Genomic DNA, 20000 nt, shown 5'->3' with positions numbered 1-20000 from the left:
CTTTGTTGTTTGTTTTGTTTGTTTGTTGTTGTTTTCTGCCACTGCGGTTGTTATCAAAGAAGGTAGGGAAGTTTATCTTTTTTGTTGTTGTTGTTGTTGTTGTTCTCTTGATTATGTTGTTGACCTATTGTAATGAGAACATTAAGATGAAAGCTGGTGGTGTGTATATCTGTCTGTGTGTGTGTGTGTCTGTCTGTCTGTCTGTTTGTGTGTGTGTGTGTTTAGTGTAATTTAGTTTAGTTTTACGTCTTTCCACTGTTTAGTGATACTAGACGAGGGAAAAAAAGGGGGAGATGTGGAGGTATGTGGGCATGGGAGATGAGGCATGGGGTGTATGAGAAGAGGGTGTGTGTGTGTGTGTGTGTGTGTGTGTGTCACAACTCATGACAATCTCGTGTGGAGTGTTTTGTGCATTACCTTCCCCATTTACCCTCTCCCATTCGAGCATTCGTTTAGTGTGTGTTAGCTCCCGGTTGTGCGTTTTCTACGTGCAATCGGGGAGTCTCGTTTGTGTGATTGTGTCACTGCTGAGCAGAGTTTAAAGTCTCTCTGTTCTGTCAGTGACACTTCTCTAGGCTTTTCGCCCGCGGCCTTCTTGGAGGAAGACAGTGTCTGTTGAGTTTGGGGCTTTTTGCCCAGTTGGCACCCTCACGTGGGGATAAGCTTTCCTCCAGGGGGCCATGTTTTCTGTGTTGGGTGTGCTCCAGCTCAGAGGGTAGGAGTGCCCTGCTGGACATGTGTCGTCCGTGTTAGTTTCCGGTGTCAGGGTAGTAGTACACGGTCGGCAGTTTTCAGCATCCCACTTCCTGCACCATCTCCCCTTCAGCCTGTGTGTTGGCCAGGCAGCGTTGCTGCTCCATCTGCTGCTTGACTGCTGTTTTCCTGCTGCCCTCTTCCCATCACTCTCTAGTTGTTTCGTCGTCTTCATCTGTTTCCAGTCTTCACCGTCCAAGTCTTCGTTTTCCTCTTGTGTTGTGCAGTGCTTCAGTTCATCTATTCGTCAAACGTCCTAAGTTCATTGTTAGCATTCTCCGGACTGACTGCCGCTCGGGCGGCCGTGTCTCAAAAGCTCTGTGTTTTGTGGGGGTTGTTTTTGTGTGTGTTATTTATCCATTCTGTCATCATTTAAGTTATCATTACTTGCTAAGATTGTAGTTGTTTTATTAGTCAAGTTCTGTGTGTGATGGAATAAATGTATGTGAACCCTGAATTATTTTAGTCTGTGTTGTCTGGGTGTTAGTGCTGGGTGGGGGTTTCTAGTCCGCTCTCTTATAGCGCGTGACAGTGTGTGTGTGTGTGTGTGTGCGTGTGTGTGTGTGTGTGTGTGTGTGCGTGCGGGGTGGGTGGATGGGTCGGTGTGCGGTTGGAGATAGCTGAGAACGTGGAAGACGATGGGGAAGAGGGGGCGGGACGAGGGGAGGGGGAGGGGGGGGGAGGGTTTGTGTGTGGGTGGAGTTTGTCTCGATATGTCTGCATGTCTGTCTTTCTGGGCCTCTCTTACATCATCTTCTTCTTCTTCTTCTTCTTCTTCTTCTTCTCCTCCTCCTCCTGCTGCTCCTCCTCCTCCTCCTCCTCCTTCTTCTTCTTCTTCTTCTTCTTCTTCTTCTTCTTCTCCCCCTCCTCCGCCTCCTCCGCCTCCTCCTCCTCCTCCTCCTTCTCCTTCTTCTCCTCCTTCTTCTTCTTCTTCTTCTTCTTCTTCTTCTTCTTCTTCTTCTTCTTCTTCTTCTTCTTCTTCTTCTTCTTCTTTCTTTTGTTTGTTTATTTGTTTGTGATTGATAAATCCACTGACCGTCCTGTTTCGGTGTGTGTGTGTGTGTGTGTGTCTGTGTGTGTGTGTGTCTGTGTGTCTGTGTGTGTGTGTGTGTGTGTGTACTGAATAGATATGGGAGGATGTGTGTGGGAGGAGTCAGAACGAAGGTGTATTATTTGGGTGCACTGAGAAAGGTCAGCTGTAGTAGACACAGGGAGAGTGGACCCTCTGTGTGCGTGTGCGTGTGTATATGTTATCAAAAAATATGTATGTTTGTAAGTGTATATATGCATGTGTGTGTGTGTGTGTGTGTCCTCTCTCTCTTTCTCTCTCTCTGTCTCTGTCTGTCTGTCTGTCTCTCTGTCTCTGTCTGTCTGTCTGTCTGTCTGTCTGTCTGTCTCTCTCTCTCTCTCTCTCTCTCTCTCTCTCTCTCCGTCTTCCTCTATCTGTCTGTCTTCTTCTTCTCTCTTTCACCCCTTTCCATTAGATACATATGTGTTACTGTAGCTGGTGTAGACTGGCAAGGACTGACTGGAAGAATGGGCCATGCCTAAAATCGTAATCCTTGAATAAAAAACATTTTGAGTTCTCTATCTCTGTCTCTCTCTCTCTCTCTCTCTCTCTCTCTGTCTCTCTCTGTCTATCTCTCTCTCTCTCTCGCTCTCTCTCTCGCTCTCTCTCTCTCGCTCGCTCTCTCTATATCTTGCATTCTCTTCTTATCCCCCTTCTCTCCTTCCTTCATCTCTGATCCAACATCTCTCTCTCTCTCTCTCTCTCTCTCTCTGTGTCTCTGTAACTGCTCTTTTTATCCTCTCTCTCTCTCTCTCTCTCTCTCTCTCTCTTTATCTCTCTCTCTCTCTCGTTTTGCATGGCAGAATATATTTACATACATATATGAAATGAGTGTGTTTGTGCGTGTGTGTGTGCGTGTCCGGGAGCGCATGTGTGTGTGTGTGTGTGTGTGTGTGTGTGTGTGTGTGTGTGTGTGTGTGTGTGTGTGTGTGTGTGTGTGTGTGTGTGTGTGTGTGTGTGTGTGTGTGTAAACAGGTGCAAGCAGTCAACGCAGCAGGAACTGGGGAGGCCAGTCCAGTTCTGACCGTCACGACAGAGGAAGACAGTGAGTGACCACACACACACACACACACACACACACACACACACACACACACACACACACACACACACTCACTCACTCACTCACTCACTCACTCACTCACTCACACACACACACACACACACACACACACACACACACACACACACACACACACACACACACACACACACACACACACACACTCACTCACTCACTCACTCACTCACTCACTCACTCACTCACTCACTCACTCACTCACTCACTCAACACACACACACACACAACACACACACACACACACACACACACACACACACACACACACACACACACACACACACACACACACACACACACACAGCAACACCATCGTCAGTCACCATCACTGCTAGCCACAACAGCTGCTGCAGTAGAGGTGGTCAAATCATGAGACAATGGTAGCAGCAGTTGTATGATTATGTAAAAGCTGTTGTTTCTGTCACTTTGACTCCTACCGCTGCTGCTGCTGATGCTGATGATGATGATGATGATGATGATGATGATGACAACGTGCACTCGTTGAAAGAAAGATCTTTGCAAGCGCTTAGGAGCTTGCATCGCTTTCTTCCGCGGTCCATGCATTTGATCCTGCTGCTGCTGCTGCTATGGAATAGATAGATATAGATATAGATTATATTATTATTGTCACAAAACCTTAAGGTTTATAAGACAGAATAAAAACACAAACATGAGCATCTTATGAAGAGAAACATTCGTGAACAAATTTCGCCAGCCTTGGCTGTAATTCTATGTAATGCTATATCTGTTCCCGCCTTTACAATCGCTAATGTGCTTCTGCTCCTGCTACTGCTGCTGCTGCTGCTGCTGCTGCTACTCTTGTGGCTGCTGTCATTTATTACCAAGAACTTCCGCTCCCTAGCGCTGTAACCGATTCAATGACCATACGAGTCTTTTCCACTGTCCAGTTCCAGGGAAGGTGAGGAAGTTGCGAAACGTCACCAGAACAGAGCACACGATTGAACTCAAATGGGACGCCCCTTACCCGAACGGCGGCAGTATTTTGCATTACACGGTGAGATGATTGTTACATGTTGTTTAATTGTTTCTTTGTTTTCTTTCTTTCTTGCTTGCTTGCTTGTTTGTTTGTTTTTTGTTTTGTCACTTTTCGCAATACATTGACACGTACTTATCGAATATTGCAACAGTTATCGTCGTTATTATGTGGTTGTTTGTTGTTGTTTTTTTAATGCTCCAAGAATGAAGGAATGAAGGGGGTTTTTTAAGGGGATTTTTTTCGCTCATGAGCGAAATTAGCAGCGCTAATTTTGCTTATCGTTAAGAATGTTCCTAACCCCATGGTAAACTCCATATACTGAGGAACATTCTTAACTCTAAGCAAACTTAACGCTGCAAAGATCCCTCATGCTACCCGGCCAAGGAATGACTGCTGATTTCTTAAAGCAGTGTGGCGCCATACTTGATTAATTAACGGAAGAGTCATGTTGAAGATGTCAGTAGAGACACTAGATAGTTGGACGGCGCACTTCCTCAAAAGGCCTAGCCTGGTGAGATGTTTTGTCAGGGCCAGCAGGTTTTCTCTTTGTCAGATGACTGAAGCCTGACCTCATTGTCTTGAACCGTGAATGGGGGGCGGGGGCTGGGATGGTGGGGAGGTAATGTTGGGTGCAACCATGTCAGAATTAGACTCTGGTTTGCCAAATCCAGAGTTTAAAAAAAAATGTGTTTAGTTACTTTGATAGGTTTCCTGTCAGTGCTGTTGACTGTCTGGTGAGTCAGTTGTTGTCAGTGATGTTCTGCTGTCCAGTCAAAACATTCCCAGAGTTGTTTGGAGACTTCTTTGTTTGTTTTTCCTAAATAGAAACAGTGCTTTTCGTTGTTTTTGTTTTTGTTTTTTTTTTTGTTTGTTTTTTTGGTTGTTGTTGTTGTTGTTTTTGGGTTTTTTGTTTGTTTTTGGTTTTTATCCAAATTCCCTTTTGCTTGATTGTGGACTATTTTATCATTTGATTCTCTCTTTTTTCTCTCTTTTTTATTATTTTATTTTGCTTAACAGCCCCATTGCAACAAATATTATCGTTTGCAAATATTTTGATATTTTCGGTTTGATACACACACACACACACACACACACACACACACACACACACACACACACACACACACACACACACACACACACACACACACACACAGAGAGAGAGAGCATTGAAATCATACACTGAGACGCCATAATCATTTGTCACTGGCTGAGTCCTTGACATCACTCCAGTGTGTACATTCAAACCAATCCTGCAAGGACTCTAGAACAGGGAACAGGGAACTGTTCTCTCATTTACTTATTTATACATACATACAAATAGATAGATAGATAAGATTAGATTGGATTAGACAGATTATATAAGATAAGATAGGACAGGATAGATAGATAGATGGATTGGCGGGTAGACAGACAGATAGATAGATAGATAGATAGACAATGTATGTATGATTCTTTTTATTTAATAATGCGCGATCTTTTCTTCTTCTGGGTGGGTTGGTAAACAGACAGACATGCATACAGACAGTTAGATAGATATAGATAGATAGAGAGATAGTCATTGTCTGTGCGCGGGTGTTTTTTTTTTGGTTTTTTTTTTTTTTGGGGGGGGGGGGGGGGGGGTTGTTGTTCTGTTTTGTTTTGCTTATATTTGTTTTTGGGGTTTTTTTATGTTGCGATCTTCCCATCCCCTCTACAACCTCTCCACCTCGTCCTCCGCAGATTGGTTGTGAGCCGCGACAGACTCTGCTGGCCGGGAAGGCGGTCACCTACCGAGAGCGCCGCCTGGGGGCCGGAAGCGAGGACCACGTGGTGCGGGAGCTGTCCCCGGCCACCAAGTACCTGTGCTCTGTGAAGGCCCACACTGCCCGGGGCCCCGGCCCCCCTGCTACCGTGATGGTGTGGACGCTGGCTGGAGGTTCGTATCCGTCTGTGTGTGTGTGTGTGTGTGGAGTGTGGATGTGTGTGTGTGTGTGTTTGTGTGTGTGTGTGTGTGTGTGGATATGTGTTTGTGTGTGTGTGGAGTGTGTGTGTGTGTGTGTGTGTGTGTGTGTGTAGTGTGTGTGGTGTGTGTGGGTGTGTGTGGTTGTGTGGAGTGTGGGTGTGTAGTGTGTGTGTGTGTGGATTGTGTAGTGTGGTTGTGTGTGTGTGTGTATGTATGTGTGTAGTGTGTGTGTGTGTGTGGAGTGTGTGTGTGTAGTGTGGGTGTGGGTGTGTGTAGTGTGTGTGTGTGTGTGTGGGTGGGTGTGGAGTGTGGGTGTGTAGTGTGGGGGAGAGGGGTGGGGAGATAGGTGGGTGGGTGCATAGGTGGATGGGGGTGTGTGGGGGGTGGATGTGAGACGAGGGGAGATGTCCCGGCCCTCCTGCTAATGTCACGGTGAGGACACTGGTTAGGGGTTCGTATCCTTTGTCTGTGTGTGTGGGTGGGAGGGGCGGAGGTGTTGGTGATTGTGTGTGTGTGTGTGTGTGTGTGTGTGTGTGCCCTGGCCCTCCTGCGACAGTGATGGTGTGGACACTGGCTGGAGGGTTCGTACCGTTCGTCTGTGCGTGTGTGTGTGTGTGTGTGAGGAGGGGATATGATGTGTGTGTGTGTGTGTGTGTGTGTGTGTGTGTGTGTGTGTGTGTGTGTGTGTGTGTGTGTGTTGTACTGTACTGTAATGTACTGTACAGTACTGTACTGTTATAAAGCATGTCGAATTGAAAAGAGCTTATAATCGTGGCCTTACAATTAAATTCAATTCAAAATTCAGAAAGACTTTTATAAATCCAGCACCAGCCCATTAACTATTTAAGTAATTGGCGGCGGATTCATTCCATATTTGCCTAAAACTGTTGGAACATCACAAAGGGTGTTTGTAGTGAATTTGAGTTCGAACAAATTACGATCGTAAAGAAACAGACAGACAGACAGACAGCGTGAAACCATGGCTAAGTCCCTATACAGTAAGTGTGGACAAGCAGGCCGGGGTGTATACGCATCGGGGACAAAGTTGTACTTTTGGTGTTATCCACAGTACCATGTCAAACTGATGCAAACCAGGCCCATCTGTTGGCTCTCCTCGTCCAAAACTTTTCGCGGCAACTTAGTGATAAGACCGTCTCGCCATTTGACCGCCGTCTGCTAGCCAATGAAATGTCATTTCCGACAAGAGTTAAATGGCCGCCATTTTTCAGATAAGTGACTCCTATCGATTTGCTCTGTCTGTCAACCTGTTATGCATTAGAAATGTTATTTTCATGCATGTTTGTGGTTTGTTGCGGCTCTCAGGGATGTTAACTCTTCGTTTCAATCGTGCAGTTCTCCTCCTCGTCAGGCTACTGTTGTGCCGTATCACTGACGTGTACTATAGTCAGTCGTGTCCGACTATGACCACCAGAACAGCAGAGGAGGCAGCTAGCTGCGCTGACAATCTGGGCAAGAATTCGTTTATAGTGGAGAGTAGTGTCTTGCCCAAGTTTCATCCCCACTCTCTCGGCCAAGAGAGGGTTTTAGGACAGCCGGCGTTGGGATGGTTCCCCCAAAGGCCAGCTAGCCTCCCAAGGTTGCAGCTCTCAAGAGCCAGTTAAATCTTGCCTCGAACTATCAGTCATAGTCCTTCACTAAAGACTAACTTTTAAATGACTTCCCATGGCAGCGGAGAAACCATTGATATACAGCTCCCACTTTGTTGTTGGCCCAGCTGTAAGCTAACGTCTATCTGTGATTGAAGCCGAGCGTTGGGCCAAAGCGACGTAATAACGCAGTAACCCCGCATTGACTGACACTGCTGTGACTGAAAGCCACGGGTGAAGGAGGGCATCATTGTCTTGTGGTGCAGAAGTGTCGGCAAAGTTCTAACTACCCACACAGCGAGACGGACATAAATTTTAAAAAAAAAGATTTAAAAAAAAAAAAGAAAGAAGAAACGGGGGCACTAGGTTGAAAAACGTGGAGGTGGACTGACTGAGATCGGTAGAAGCTTAGTCGGAGATTTCGTCTGAAAGTTTCGACCTTTCGGTGAAAGTACACTGGGATTATCTGTCATCAGTTTGTCAGGTTTGTTTTGTTTTTGTTTTTTGTTTTTTTTTACTATTCCGACGAAAATGGATTTATGTGGGGGTGGGAAAAAGAACGATAAGAAGCATAGAAGAGGAAAACTGGACCAGTAGATGAGTACTTAACAAGATTCATACACTCAAACATACAAAAAAACAAACACAAGCAAAGATTATTATTAGAATGTTTTCAGTACAACGTATTTTGGTGGGTGATGCAAGTACACTGTGATACAATACAAAATAACACAATGCTTCTCACTTCTGTTATTTCTGAATGTGCCTTTGAATGCCACACGGTAAACATCGCTTTGTTCCGTGAAAAAAAAAAAGAAGAAGAAAAGAGCATAGTGAAATAGAGCCAGGAGAAGGGGAGAAGAAGAAGAAGAAGCAGATAGAAGAAGGTGGGGGCTGGAGGGAAAGCGGTGGCGAGCTGGTAGGGTGAGAGGAAGGGGCGGAGGGGGGGTTGTTGGGATGAGGAGTGAGTTATGATGTCCATAGCCATGAGTCTAGGACCTTGTCTTTTCCGCCGCCGTCTGCGTTCTTCCATTAAAGGAGGGTTGGGGGGGGGGGGATGGAAGCGATACGTCCAGATGTTACAGTCCCCAGTCCCCAGGAAATTCGTACCAGCTGTCCGTGGGGCACTGCTAGGCTGGTGCTCTTTTTTATCTATTTGTCTGGAAGACACCCCCCCCCCCCCACACACACACACACACACACCCCGGCCCCCCTCACCCCCCTCCGCTGAAGCCAAATGGACCATTGCCCTTTTGAAATCCCTTCTCTTCTCTCTCCTTTCTTCCATATTATCCCTTCTGTCATGCAATACTTCCTCGTCCATTTAGTATCGTTAAGGTTTGGTTGTTTTTTGGGTTTGTTTTTTTTCTCTTCCTGTGACCAGTCTGCAGGGTTTTTGTGGTTTTGCTTTTGGTGATTTTTGGTTTTTGTTTGTTTGTTGTCGTTTTTTTTGGTTTTTTGTTTTTTCGTATTTTGTTTCATTTGTTTGTTTGTTTTGTTTTAGGTTTTTTTTCTTGTTGTTATTGTTGGGGGGGGGGGGGGGGTGTTGTTGTTGTTGTTTTCTGTTTTGGGGGAAAAAAACCGCTGGATTTCACAAGTAGTCAGACATCAACGTTTCAGCTAAATCAGTCAAGAAATGGGAGCGTGTATCTCGCATTCAGTCACAAAGAAATAGTGAGAGACACAAGTTTGTGGAACCCATTCGCGTCCATAGTGATAAGAAACTCTAGGGAGATCTGGACAGAACAAGGTATTCAGAGAATATTATTAGAACAAGCAGCTAATGAACAAAGTGGTCTTTTCAAGCGTACACTTTGCGTTTGAAACGGGTGGGTGTCTGTTGTGCTGAGTCGCGACGCAGTCTCCGAAATAACCTGCGATTCGCATGTGAGGACATTGGTTTTTTTATGTGTGTGTGTTTATTTTTTTGTTTTATTTGTTGGTTTTTGTTGTCTGGGATTGTCACTTACGTCCGGCGCAATAGCCGAGTGGTTAAAGTGTTGGACTGTCAATCTGAGGGTCCCGGGTTCGAATCACGGTGACGGCGCCTGGTGGGTAAAGGGTGGAGATTTTTACGATCTCCCAGGTCAACATATGTGCAGACCTGCTAGTGCCTGAACCCCCTTCGTGTGTAAATGCAAGCAGAAGATCAAATACGCACGTTAAAGATCATGTAATCGATGTCAGCGTTCGGTGGGTTATGGAAACAAGAACATACCCAGCATGCATACCCCCGAAAACGGAGTATGGCTGCCTACATGGCGGGGTAAAAACGGTCATACACGTAAAAGCCCACTCGTGTGCATACGAGTGAACGCAGAAGAAGAAGAAGAAGTCACTTACGTCCTCTAGCTACTTCAAGAGCAGAGCGAGACTGAGAAAAAAAAATCCCAAGACAAATTGACGCAAAGTCTAAAAATCGTGGAAACAGATTGAGGATTAAAGTGGATGAAGTATGTCTGGAACTTTTTCAGCTTTCGAAGTAAGCATATCTGGATTGTGTGTCATCACTCTCTCAGGTTTTCACTCCCCCACTGAAGAAAAGCTTTAGGGGTAAGAAAGAAAACAAGTGAAAGGGAAGGCCTCAATGAAAAGAAATGATAAAATATATCAAGAAAATAATGATAAGCTTCATATACGCAAACATAGAAGAAAACAAACAAATATGAATTATACCGTATTTTCAGTACATCAGTACGAAGTGAATGAGAGCAGTGCTGATGCAGTGTAAAGCAATCAGTACATAAGCACTCAGTTCTATGAGATGTGAATTTGACATCAGTTTCCTCATCAGGACAAGAATATCTGATCTATCGTTCCGTGAAAAAAGAAAATAGAGAGCAGAGTGAAATAGAGCCAAAAGGAAGGGAAAAGAAGAAGCCGACAGAACGTAGGAAAGGGTGGGGTATGGGAGGGGGATAGGGGCGGGGGGGGGCGAGCCTGGCATAGGGTGTGAAGATGGGGTGTGGTATGAGGAGTGAGTTATGATGTCCTTAGTGATGAGTCTAGGACTTTGCCTTTTCCGCCGTCTGCGCTCTTCCATTAAGGGGGGGGGGGGGGGGGGCAGGGGAGGGTGGAAGAAATACGTCCAGATGTTACTGCCCCCACACCTCCTACTTCTGTGGCCCGCGTGCCGCCTGTGTTGGCACTTCTTCAATTTGTCTGGAAACTGTCCATGCTGGTGTGAAACGAACCCTCGCTGTTTTAACCCTCCCTATGCGGCTCCATCCCCCCCCCGCCCGCCCCCCCCCCCCCCCACCCCGGCACCCCTCCCCACCCCTCCCACGCCCCACCCCATCCTTACCATTTCTGAGAACCCATCACTCTCAATTCCACCCAGTGGGAATGTTTCGGGAGTTACTGTTCGGTGGTTTAGGATGGAAGAAGGGCATCCAGTGATCTGAGCCATGCTTCAGACAACGTGAAGAAAATATACCATGGATGGCTCTGGCGGTGTTAGCCTTCAAGTGGGTGCAGCACTGATTTTTTTTCCCCCAAGTCCTGTGTTATTCAGCCTAAGGAGGGGGAGGAGGAATCTTTGTTATTGCCCCAGCCCGTCACACATACTTGTGATTGTAGACATTTTGTTATGGTGTTGATTTTTTACATTTGCGTGTTATCGTTTAGGAGAGTAGGGGTGTTGTGGGGGTTGGTGGGGTGGGGAGGGGGGTGAATGAGCCAAAGAAGAGGTTCGTCGGTTTTACTTATTTTTATGCACAAATTCTTAATTTCTTCTTTCTTTTTTTTTCTTCCATTATTTTCTTGAATATATTGTTTTTTCTTTCTTGTAAACACTTACAGTCTTGAGAGATATGAATGTTTTGTTGTTGTTTTGTTGGATCTTTTTATTGTTGTTGTTGTCTTTTTGTTTGTTTGTTTTGTTTGTTCGTTGTTGTTTTTGTTGTTGTTTGTTTGTTTGTTTTCTTTGATGGTGGTGGTGTTTTTTGCATCAGCCAAATATACAGCCGTGATCGCCAAAGATGATGATAGTTAGGGTGTCAGAAAGGATTGTGTATAACAGCAGACAGAACACAGAGAGAGAGAATTGATGGTCCGTGGAAGAAGTACGTGTGGCGGAGAGATGACAGATTTGTGGGCAGGGTTGGTCAGAGGAGACCTGAGTTATGATAACCTTCCAGGGCCTTCTTTTTTTTTTTTTTTTTTTTTTTTTTTTTTTTTTTGCTCCTGCCAGTCCCTCTTTCATAAAGGGGGAATGTAATACGGCCATATGTTACAGTCCCTGCACACCCATAATGTAATATATGCTGACTTCACCACTGCTGGCACTACTTCTGCAGTGTATGTGGAAAACCCTTTTCACTGGTACAAAATTACGAAATGGACCATTGATAATTCAAAGTCCCTCCCCCCCCTCCCCCTCCTCCCCCTCCCTCCAAACACCTCCCCCCCCATCCCCCCATATCCTCCCATTCAAAACTTACCAGTTCTGTCAGTCGTGTGTACTCCTCTCTGCCCCCGTCCAGCAATGTAAAAGTTTCTTCATGAGACCATTCTTGAGTTTTCTGGAGATTTTATGGGGTCATTTACCGAGATGTGGGAGATGTGGGAGTGAGGGGGCGAGTTGGTGATGGGGAGAGGAAGCAGGAAGGGGGGGGGGGGGGGGGCAGAGAGAGAGCAATCCGTAATGACACACGTATGTCTGTTCCGGTTTGCATCTCCTGACGAAACGAATACACAACTCTTATTGGGTCGGCTGGCTTCGTTAGGCTTCGAATCTGGTGCAGCACGGACTGTTTTTTTAGCCCCACAACATTCGACCAGTGGGAGGTTTTTTATTTTTATTTTTTAAAAGGGGGGGGGGGATGCGGGTGTGTGTGTGTGTGTGGGGGGGGTATACATAAATCATCAATTCAGCCATTTTAGTCTTTCCTTTTATGTTCGTTTTTCATTTTCTTTGTTTGCTCTTTCTCGAAATTACGATACAAATTTTTAAAGACCTGTTTTTATTACGACATATAACATTGAAATATTACAAAGAAAGATCTACTTTTTTTTTGTCATTGTTTTTACAGTGACAGCCTCATTAAAAAGAAATAATAACACCGAGAACATCAGATGATGGAAGAGAAGCAAAGCAGATGAGAAGGAGGGATGGTCTGTGGTTGGAATGATATAGTGGTGGATAGTAAAATGGTGGAGAGAGAGTTCAGATAAGATATGAGTTATGGTGTTCATGTGCGTATAGTAAAACAACAACAACAGTTGATCTGAGGTGGGGATATATATATATATATATATATAAGTGTGTGTGTGTGTGTGTGTGTGTGTGTGTGTGTGGATGATAAAATAGTAGAAGGCCAAGTCAGATAAGACGTGAATTATGATGTCCATGTGCACAGAGTAAAAGTGTGTGTGTGTGTGTGTGTGTGTGTGTGTGTGTGTGTGTGTGTGTGTGTGTGTGTGTGTGTGTGTGGATGATAAAATAGTAGAAGGCCAAGTCAGATAAGACGTGAATTATGATGTCCATGTGCACAAAGGGAAAAAAAAAGGAAAAAGAAATAGATCGTCTGAGATGGGGATGATATACATATTGGTGGATGGTAATGGCGAGATAGGTCAGAGGGGACGTGAGTTACGAGGTCAGTGTGCATAGCGATCAGTTCAAGACTTCGTCGTGTCCGCGGACTACTCTCTACTCTTCCATCAAGGGGAGAGCAATACGTGTAGATGTAACAGACCCCATGCCTCCAACACCTGCCGTCCGCGCACCCCATGCCATCACTTCTTCAATTTGTCTGGAAACAGTCCAGAATGACGAGAAATGGATCGTTGTCGTTAGAACCACAGCCCTTGCCCCTTCTTTCTCGCCCTCCATCTCCCAACACTTTTGTCATTACCCCCTTCCTGTCAGTCCTATTCCTCTGCTCCATCCAACACCGTTAACGTATTTGTTCGTTCTGGAAAATGTGGAGGTTTCTGACGTGCACCTCTGCTCCATCCAACACCGTTAACGTATTTGTTCGTTCTGGAAAATGTGGAGGTTTCTGACGTGTACCTCTGCTCCATCCAACACTGTTAACGTTTCTGTTCATTCTGGAATCTATGGGTGTTTCTGACGTGTACCTCCACTCTATCCAACTCTGCAAAAGTTTGTTCATTCTGGAATGTATGGGGTTTTCTGACATGTACCTGTATTCCACCCAACACTGTTAGAGTTTCTGTTTCTGTTCATTCTGGAATGTATGGAGGTTTCTGATGTGTACCTATGCTCTGTCCACCACTGTAAACGTTTCTGTTCATTCTGGAGTCTATGGAGGTTTCTGACATGTATTTGTAGTCCACCTAACACTGTAAAGGTTTCTATTCTTTCTGGAATAAATCGAGTTTGTGATGTTTATCAATGCTCCATCCAACACTGTAAACGTTTCTGTTCATTCTGGAATCTGTAGATGTTTCTGGAGGTTCGTGGGGAGCTGGTGGTCCGCTGGGAAGGAAGGTGTGTATGATGGCAACAGAGCCGTGATCCAGTCTGAGTTCTGTTCTGACCTCGTCAGGCTTTGACGCGGGTGTGTGTATTTGCTTTAACTTATGTGACATTCGTGCAGGAAGAACCTTGGCTGCTTTTCTTTCTTGCAGGAAGAACTTCGGCTCCTTAAGCTTGCATTTTTTTCTTTCACATTTCTTTTGTTCTTTAGTTTCTCCGGATTTTATATCTGTTGGTACATATTTCCATGTATGTACAGCGTAATATGACATTCAGCAGCGCAGTGCAGTGCAGTTCATAGTAGACAACACAGTAAACACAACAGTTAGTTGTTTCGTTGTTGGCTTCAAGCCATGTCTACTACGATGGTTATCTGTTGTCGGAAAGTACAGACACAAAAAGTATACAACACTACACTTCCTGTCCCTACCACCTTGCTAGGGAAGGAAGCCAGCTCACACAGCCAACCGTTCCTGCCACGTATGAGGAAGCAAAAACTCTCCTCCGCAGCAGATTCCGAAGAGGCTGGGTCGCCCTGAACGGAGGCTACCAGGCACACCAGGATCCCATCAGGACACTGGAGAGGAGACACCAGACTACCATCTACCGCCTTCACACAGGACACTGCGGCCTCCAAGCACACCTGAAGAGGATTGGAGTGGCAGCCACATCCCTATGTGATTGCGGCCAGGCTGATCAGACCCCATCCCATATTCTCCAAGACTGCCCCTTGTATGAGAAGATGCGGCAGCAGTCCTGGCATGGGGGTGCAGACCTCAACACCAAGCTCTGGGGGACGGCAGCCGATCTTCACCGGACGTCCGAGTTTGTGGCATCCCTCGGACTTCGACCCTGACTGCTAGCTGTCGAACGCAAAAGAAAGAAAGAACTTCCTGTCCCTGAGACCTCGGTGTGTGGGGCATCAAATTCCTCATCAAACCTGATTTACCCACATAAACGGTTTTGGTGACTGTTAGGGGATGAAGAGGATCAAAATGCGATTCATTAATTCTTTATCAGAACATAGCCCCACCTAAAGGGGTGTGCCTGGACATACAAGCACACCACTGCTATGATATAATATTGTACATACATTATCAACGGTCACGTCAAACGAGTTTTGGTACTGGAATCATGTAAAGATAATACATTGTCACTCTCTCCAATAGATGATACCAACAAACTTGATTTAAAGGCAGGACGTCATTATTTTTTGAAGGAATATACGTTTGTCTCCTGTCACCATGAAATGTACAGCACTAGAACAAATACTCATCACCTTTGGATTCTTTACCTAATGGACAAATCAAACCACTGTCATGAAATTCTCCGTATATGTGATGATAAACATTTAGATCAGAGGGAGAGGGGGACAGCAGAGAAGAAGCGAAAACAAATAGCTGGGTGGGTGGGTACAGATGATGGAGGGAGGAAGGGGCGGGGGGGAGGGGATAGTGCGCGGAATAGGTAGGCGGGCGTGTCGGAAGAGGAGGTGAGTTATGACGTCTTTAGTGCCGGGGCCCAACACCTTGACTGTCTGTGGCTCTTCTATCAAAGAAGGCGGCAATTTCCAGAAGGTTTCACATCCTCCACTTGACAGTATGCACCCGCTGCTGTTGCTGCTGTGCTGCTGGTGATGGTCTGGTACTTTCCTCCGGTGTGTCTGAGCGTGAAACGTGCTCTGCTGGTGCGGAATGCTCCGTCGTCTCCATTTGTCTGGCCTGGAGATCCCGTTGCCAGACCCCCGTTCTTCTTCTTTCCCTCCCTTTTTCTGGCACTTCGTCTTCTTCTTCTGGCACTTCTTCTCCTTCTCCTTCTTCTGGCACCAAATTGTTTAGATCTCAGGGGCGGTACCAGTGGCAGTGGGTTTGTGGACAGCTTCAGCGTCTCTCTCTCTCTCTCTCTCTCTCTCTCTATCTATCTGTCTCTCTCTCTATATATATATCTGTCTCTCTCTCTGTCTCTGTCTCTCTCTCTTTCTGTGTGTGTGTGTGTGTGTGTGTGTGTGTGTGTGTGTGTTCTTGTCTTCTTGTCTGTCTCTGTCTGTCTACCTATCTACCTATCTCTCACTCTCCCTCCCTTCTTACCTCCAGACCCCCGTCTCTCTCTCCCTCCCTCCCTCCCTCTCTCTCTCTCTCTGTCTCTCTCTCACTCTCTCTCTCTCTTCTCTCCGAAGTTCCTTGCCGTTTCCATGGCATCACCACCTCGCTGCTTATCCCATGCCCCCCACTCCCACTCCCGGCCCCCCACCCACCCGCCCCCCAACACCTCTACCCCCCGCCCATCCTCCACCCCCCGCTCCCCTAGCCGCACATCCCCCACCCCTCCCCTCCCATACACAGCTTTAAACGGATTCGTATCTTCTCAGTCTTGTTAGTAACATGCGCAACTCCAGGTTGCTATATGCATCGGAGTTGTCTTCCCTTGACGTCGGTAATCACAACAACAATTCTGGACGGTCTCTCGAGAAACCGTAAAAGCACAGGTGCTGCTGTTCCCCATGTTATTGTGTGTAAGGAATACCACCACTGTCGTCTCACACACCCACACCCACACAGTAGGCAGAACTGTACTGTAAAACACACGTTACTTACTTACGGAGGTATGATGGAGACGCAGTTACCTACTCTGTTTAGGTTCCTGTTAAAGAGTTGTTTGCTGTGTTTTTTTGTGTGTGTGGTTTTTTTTTTAATTCCCACCTCTTCACATACATAAAGGATTCCCTACACAATGCAGAACTCAAACCAAATGATGTTAGCCACACCCCGCTATTTCAAAACGAAGGCAAAACAAACGTCAAAATATCATGATGTAAATAAATGCTTTCAGTGACAGAGATAAGAGACAGACAGAGAGAGAGAGAGGGGGGGGGAGTGATGGAAGGGACAGATGTGAAATGAGAAATGTTTCAGTGAAACACACATGTTTTTAAACAGACAGACGGACCAAAATAAACTGACAAAATGAACAGATGGGTGGATTTGTAATGATAGTTGATTCACACACACACACACACACACACACACACACACACACACACTAACACACACACACACACACACACACACACACACACACACACACACACACACACACACACACACACACACACACACACACACACACATCCATCAAACCCATTCATAATTATACTTCCATACAAACACTGACTCATACGTTCATACGTATATCTCTGCATACATAATTAACAACCATCGCTGTGCTGCCTGCAGCTTTTCTTTTCTCCTACGTCCAAAGCACTCCGGAGTAAATATTTCATGGGCTAACAACAATCCTACCGGTGGTACTCGGGCAGCCTCCCAAAGCCCATCCCCTCCCAAACGGCCTCCTCCTCTCCTCCTCTCCACTCCTCCCAACAACCCTCACACACCCACCACCACCACCACTACCACCATCACCCTGATCGTTTTGGTGACAGTAGCTGAGGGATCTGTTGTCCTCCTGACCATCTGGCCAATTATATTGTCCGGCCAGTTGCCTGAACCAGACACCAGCTATCGGGTCAGACGTATCGTTTACACACACACACACACACACACACACACAGAGTTCTTCCGTTATCTAGGGCGGCTCTGGCACATTGATGTATGCATCCTCGCTGGCAGGGGCTAAGCTTGGTGGGGAGATCAATGAGCACCGTGTTGAACTCTGTCTGTGGCTGCTGCTGCTGCTGCTGCTGCTACGAGACACGGAACAGCGTTTATATATCTATCTGCCTGTACAATTAAGTTCGCTGTGGCACCGTGGTTAGATCCGCCGCGGACTGACTACCAGAGAGAGAGCTAGAGAGATCGTCGGTTCGAACCACATCAGAGATCTATCGGGTTTCTTTTTTTCTTTTCTTTTTTCTTCTTTTTCTTTTTCTTTCCTTTGCTGACTCCTTTACAATGTACCTTGGACTCAAGAGGGGAAGAGACGAAGCGTATTGTTGAGTGTCATCCGTTTTGTCGGACTGTTGCTCGATGAATTTCCTAACCAACATGCGCTCCACAAATGCTATTTATTATTATCCTTATTGTTCGTCGTCGTCTTCTTATTATTATTATTAGTAGTAGTAGTAGGAATAGGAGGAGTAGTAGTTGTAGTAGTATCATGATTGTTGTTGATGATGATGATGTTGTTATTTTTGCTCTCATGGGAAAGTCTCTCCCTGTTATGAAGGCTTATAGAACAGTCCTGATCATCCCTACCAATGGACTCTCCCTGTTATCAAGGCTGATAGGTCAGTCCTGATCATCACTAACAATGGACTCTCCCTATTATCAAGGCTGATAGGTCAGTCCTGATCATCACTAACAATGGACTCTCCCTGTTATCAAGGCTGGTAAATCTGTCCGATCACTCCCACCAGTGGACTCTACCAGTTATAAGGAGTGTGGCATCATTGGACCCTCCCTATTATAAAGGGCAAGCCCCCCCCCCCTCCCGCCCCCCGCCCCCTACACCTCTCCACCCCTCAGCCCCCCCCCCCCCCCCCCCCCCCCACGCCCCGATTACTCCCATCAATTGTCTCTCCCGGGTTCGAATCACGGTGACGGCGCCTGGTGGGTAAAGGGTGGAGATTTTTACGATCTCCCAGGTCAACATATGTGCAGACCTGCTAGTGCCTGAACCCCCTTCGTGTGTATATGCAAGCAGAAATCAAATACGGCACGTTAAAGATCCTGTAATCCATGTCAGCGTTCGGTGGGTTATGGAAACAAGAACATACCCAGCATGCATACCCCCGAAAACGGAGTATGGCTGCCTACATGGCGGGGTAAAAACGGTCATACACGTAAAAGCCCACTCGTGTGCATACGAGTGAACGCAGAAGAAGAAGAAGTCTCTCCCGACTAGTAATGCAGGGTGACTTCTGAACGAATCCGGTTGACCACATGATGTTTTGAACGACCTAGTCCTGTCGCGTAGAGTTTGGTTTTCGTTCGACATCACAGTCACTGGAGAAGGTTGATCGATAATTTGATGTTATGATCGAATGTTTAGCGTGAATTTACATTGACATATTTTCGAGTTGAGCACCTTGTCAGTCCTGAAGGAATACTGGGGGGTTTGTTTTTTTGTTTGTTTGTTTGTTGTTGTTGTTTTTGCTTTGTTTTTGTTGTGTTTTTTTGTTGTTTTTTTTAATGTACCATTGAATTGCTTCTTGTAGTTGAGAAAATTCCCCGAGGAGGTTTTGATGGGGGCGGGGGGGGGGGGGGTACATTTAGCCATGTCAGCTACAGAAATGTTCCATTCATGAGAGGTCTATAGCCGACGTCTGGTTTTCTAAGAGACGGTGGTGAGGAACTAGATATCGGATATTCTCTCGTGTGCTTCTGTGTGTCTGGGGTATAAGCGCGCGCGCGCGCGCGTGTGTGTGTGTGTGTGTGTGTGTGTGTAAGGGAGGGAGAGTGTGTGTGTTTTCGTATGTGTGTATGTGTATATGTGAGCATGAGCGTGTTCGTAGACATATACATGTGAGCATGCATGCACACCTACATGTATCATACATGCACACATACAAACATGCATGCATACATATCTGCATTCATGCATACGTCATAATTAGATTATATACTTGTACACACACACACACACACACACACACACACACACACACACACACACACACACAACACAACACAACACAACACAACACAACACAACATGCACACACGCACAACACACGCACAACACACACACAACACAACACAACACAACACAACACAACACAGGACACACAACACACACAACACACACACACACACACACACACACACACACCACAACACAACACAACACAACACAACACACACACTGCCAGAAAAGAAAAGTAAATCCCCTTCAGGTATCCCCCTGCCTGAACCCAGACGTCCAATGACTGATGAGTGACCACCTTCCCTGGAGCAAAATACCCCCCTCCCCTCCACACACCCCCCCCCCTCCACCCTCCGGAATCCACCTGTACACCGCCCGTCCCTCGTTACTGCCAAGCAGGGGCGAGGGGGTGGGAGTGGTTTGGGTGTGGGGGTGTGGGGGGTACTGCTTAACGTATAACCCGTCTGATGACCACATGCCCCATCTCTGGTCAGCTGCCAGC

The 20000-nt window shown here is 46.2% G+C and overlaps 1 protein-coding gene across 1 annotated transcript in view; it reads left to right on the top strand.

The window, feature by feature from the left end:
• Positions 1 to 20000, top strand: part of LOC143280385 (receptor-type tyrosine-protein phosphatase T-like) — a 230871-nt gene that overhangs the window by 75374 nt on the left and 135497 nt on the right. The window contains exons 11-13 of the mRNA XM_076585020.1: positions 2798 to 2867; positions 3812 to 3918; positions 5623 to 5818. Coding sequence (XP_076441135.1) covers positions 2798 to 2867; positions 3812 to 3918; positions 5623 to 5818 — 373 coding nt within the window. The remainder of the gene's footprint in view (positions 1 to 2797; positions 2868 to 3811; positions 3919 to 5622; positions 5819 to 20000) is intronic.

This window comes from Babylonia areolata, chromosome 3 (genome assembly GCF_041734735.1).
Source record: "Babylonia areolata isolate BAREFJ2019XMU chromosome 3, ASM4173473v1, whole genome shotgun sequence".
Classification (NCBI taxonomy): Eukaryota; Metazoa; Mollusca; class Gastropoda; order Neogastropoda; family Buccinidae; genus Babylonia; species Babylonia areolata.
This window is presented reverse-complemented; position numbering and strand designations above follow the sequence as displayed.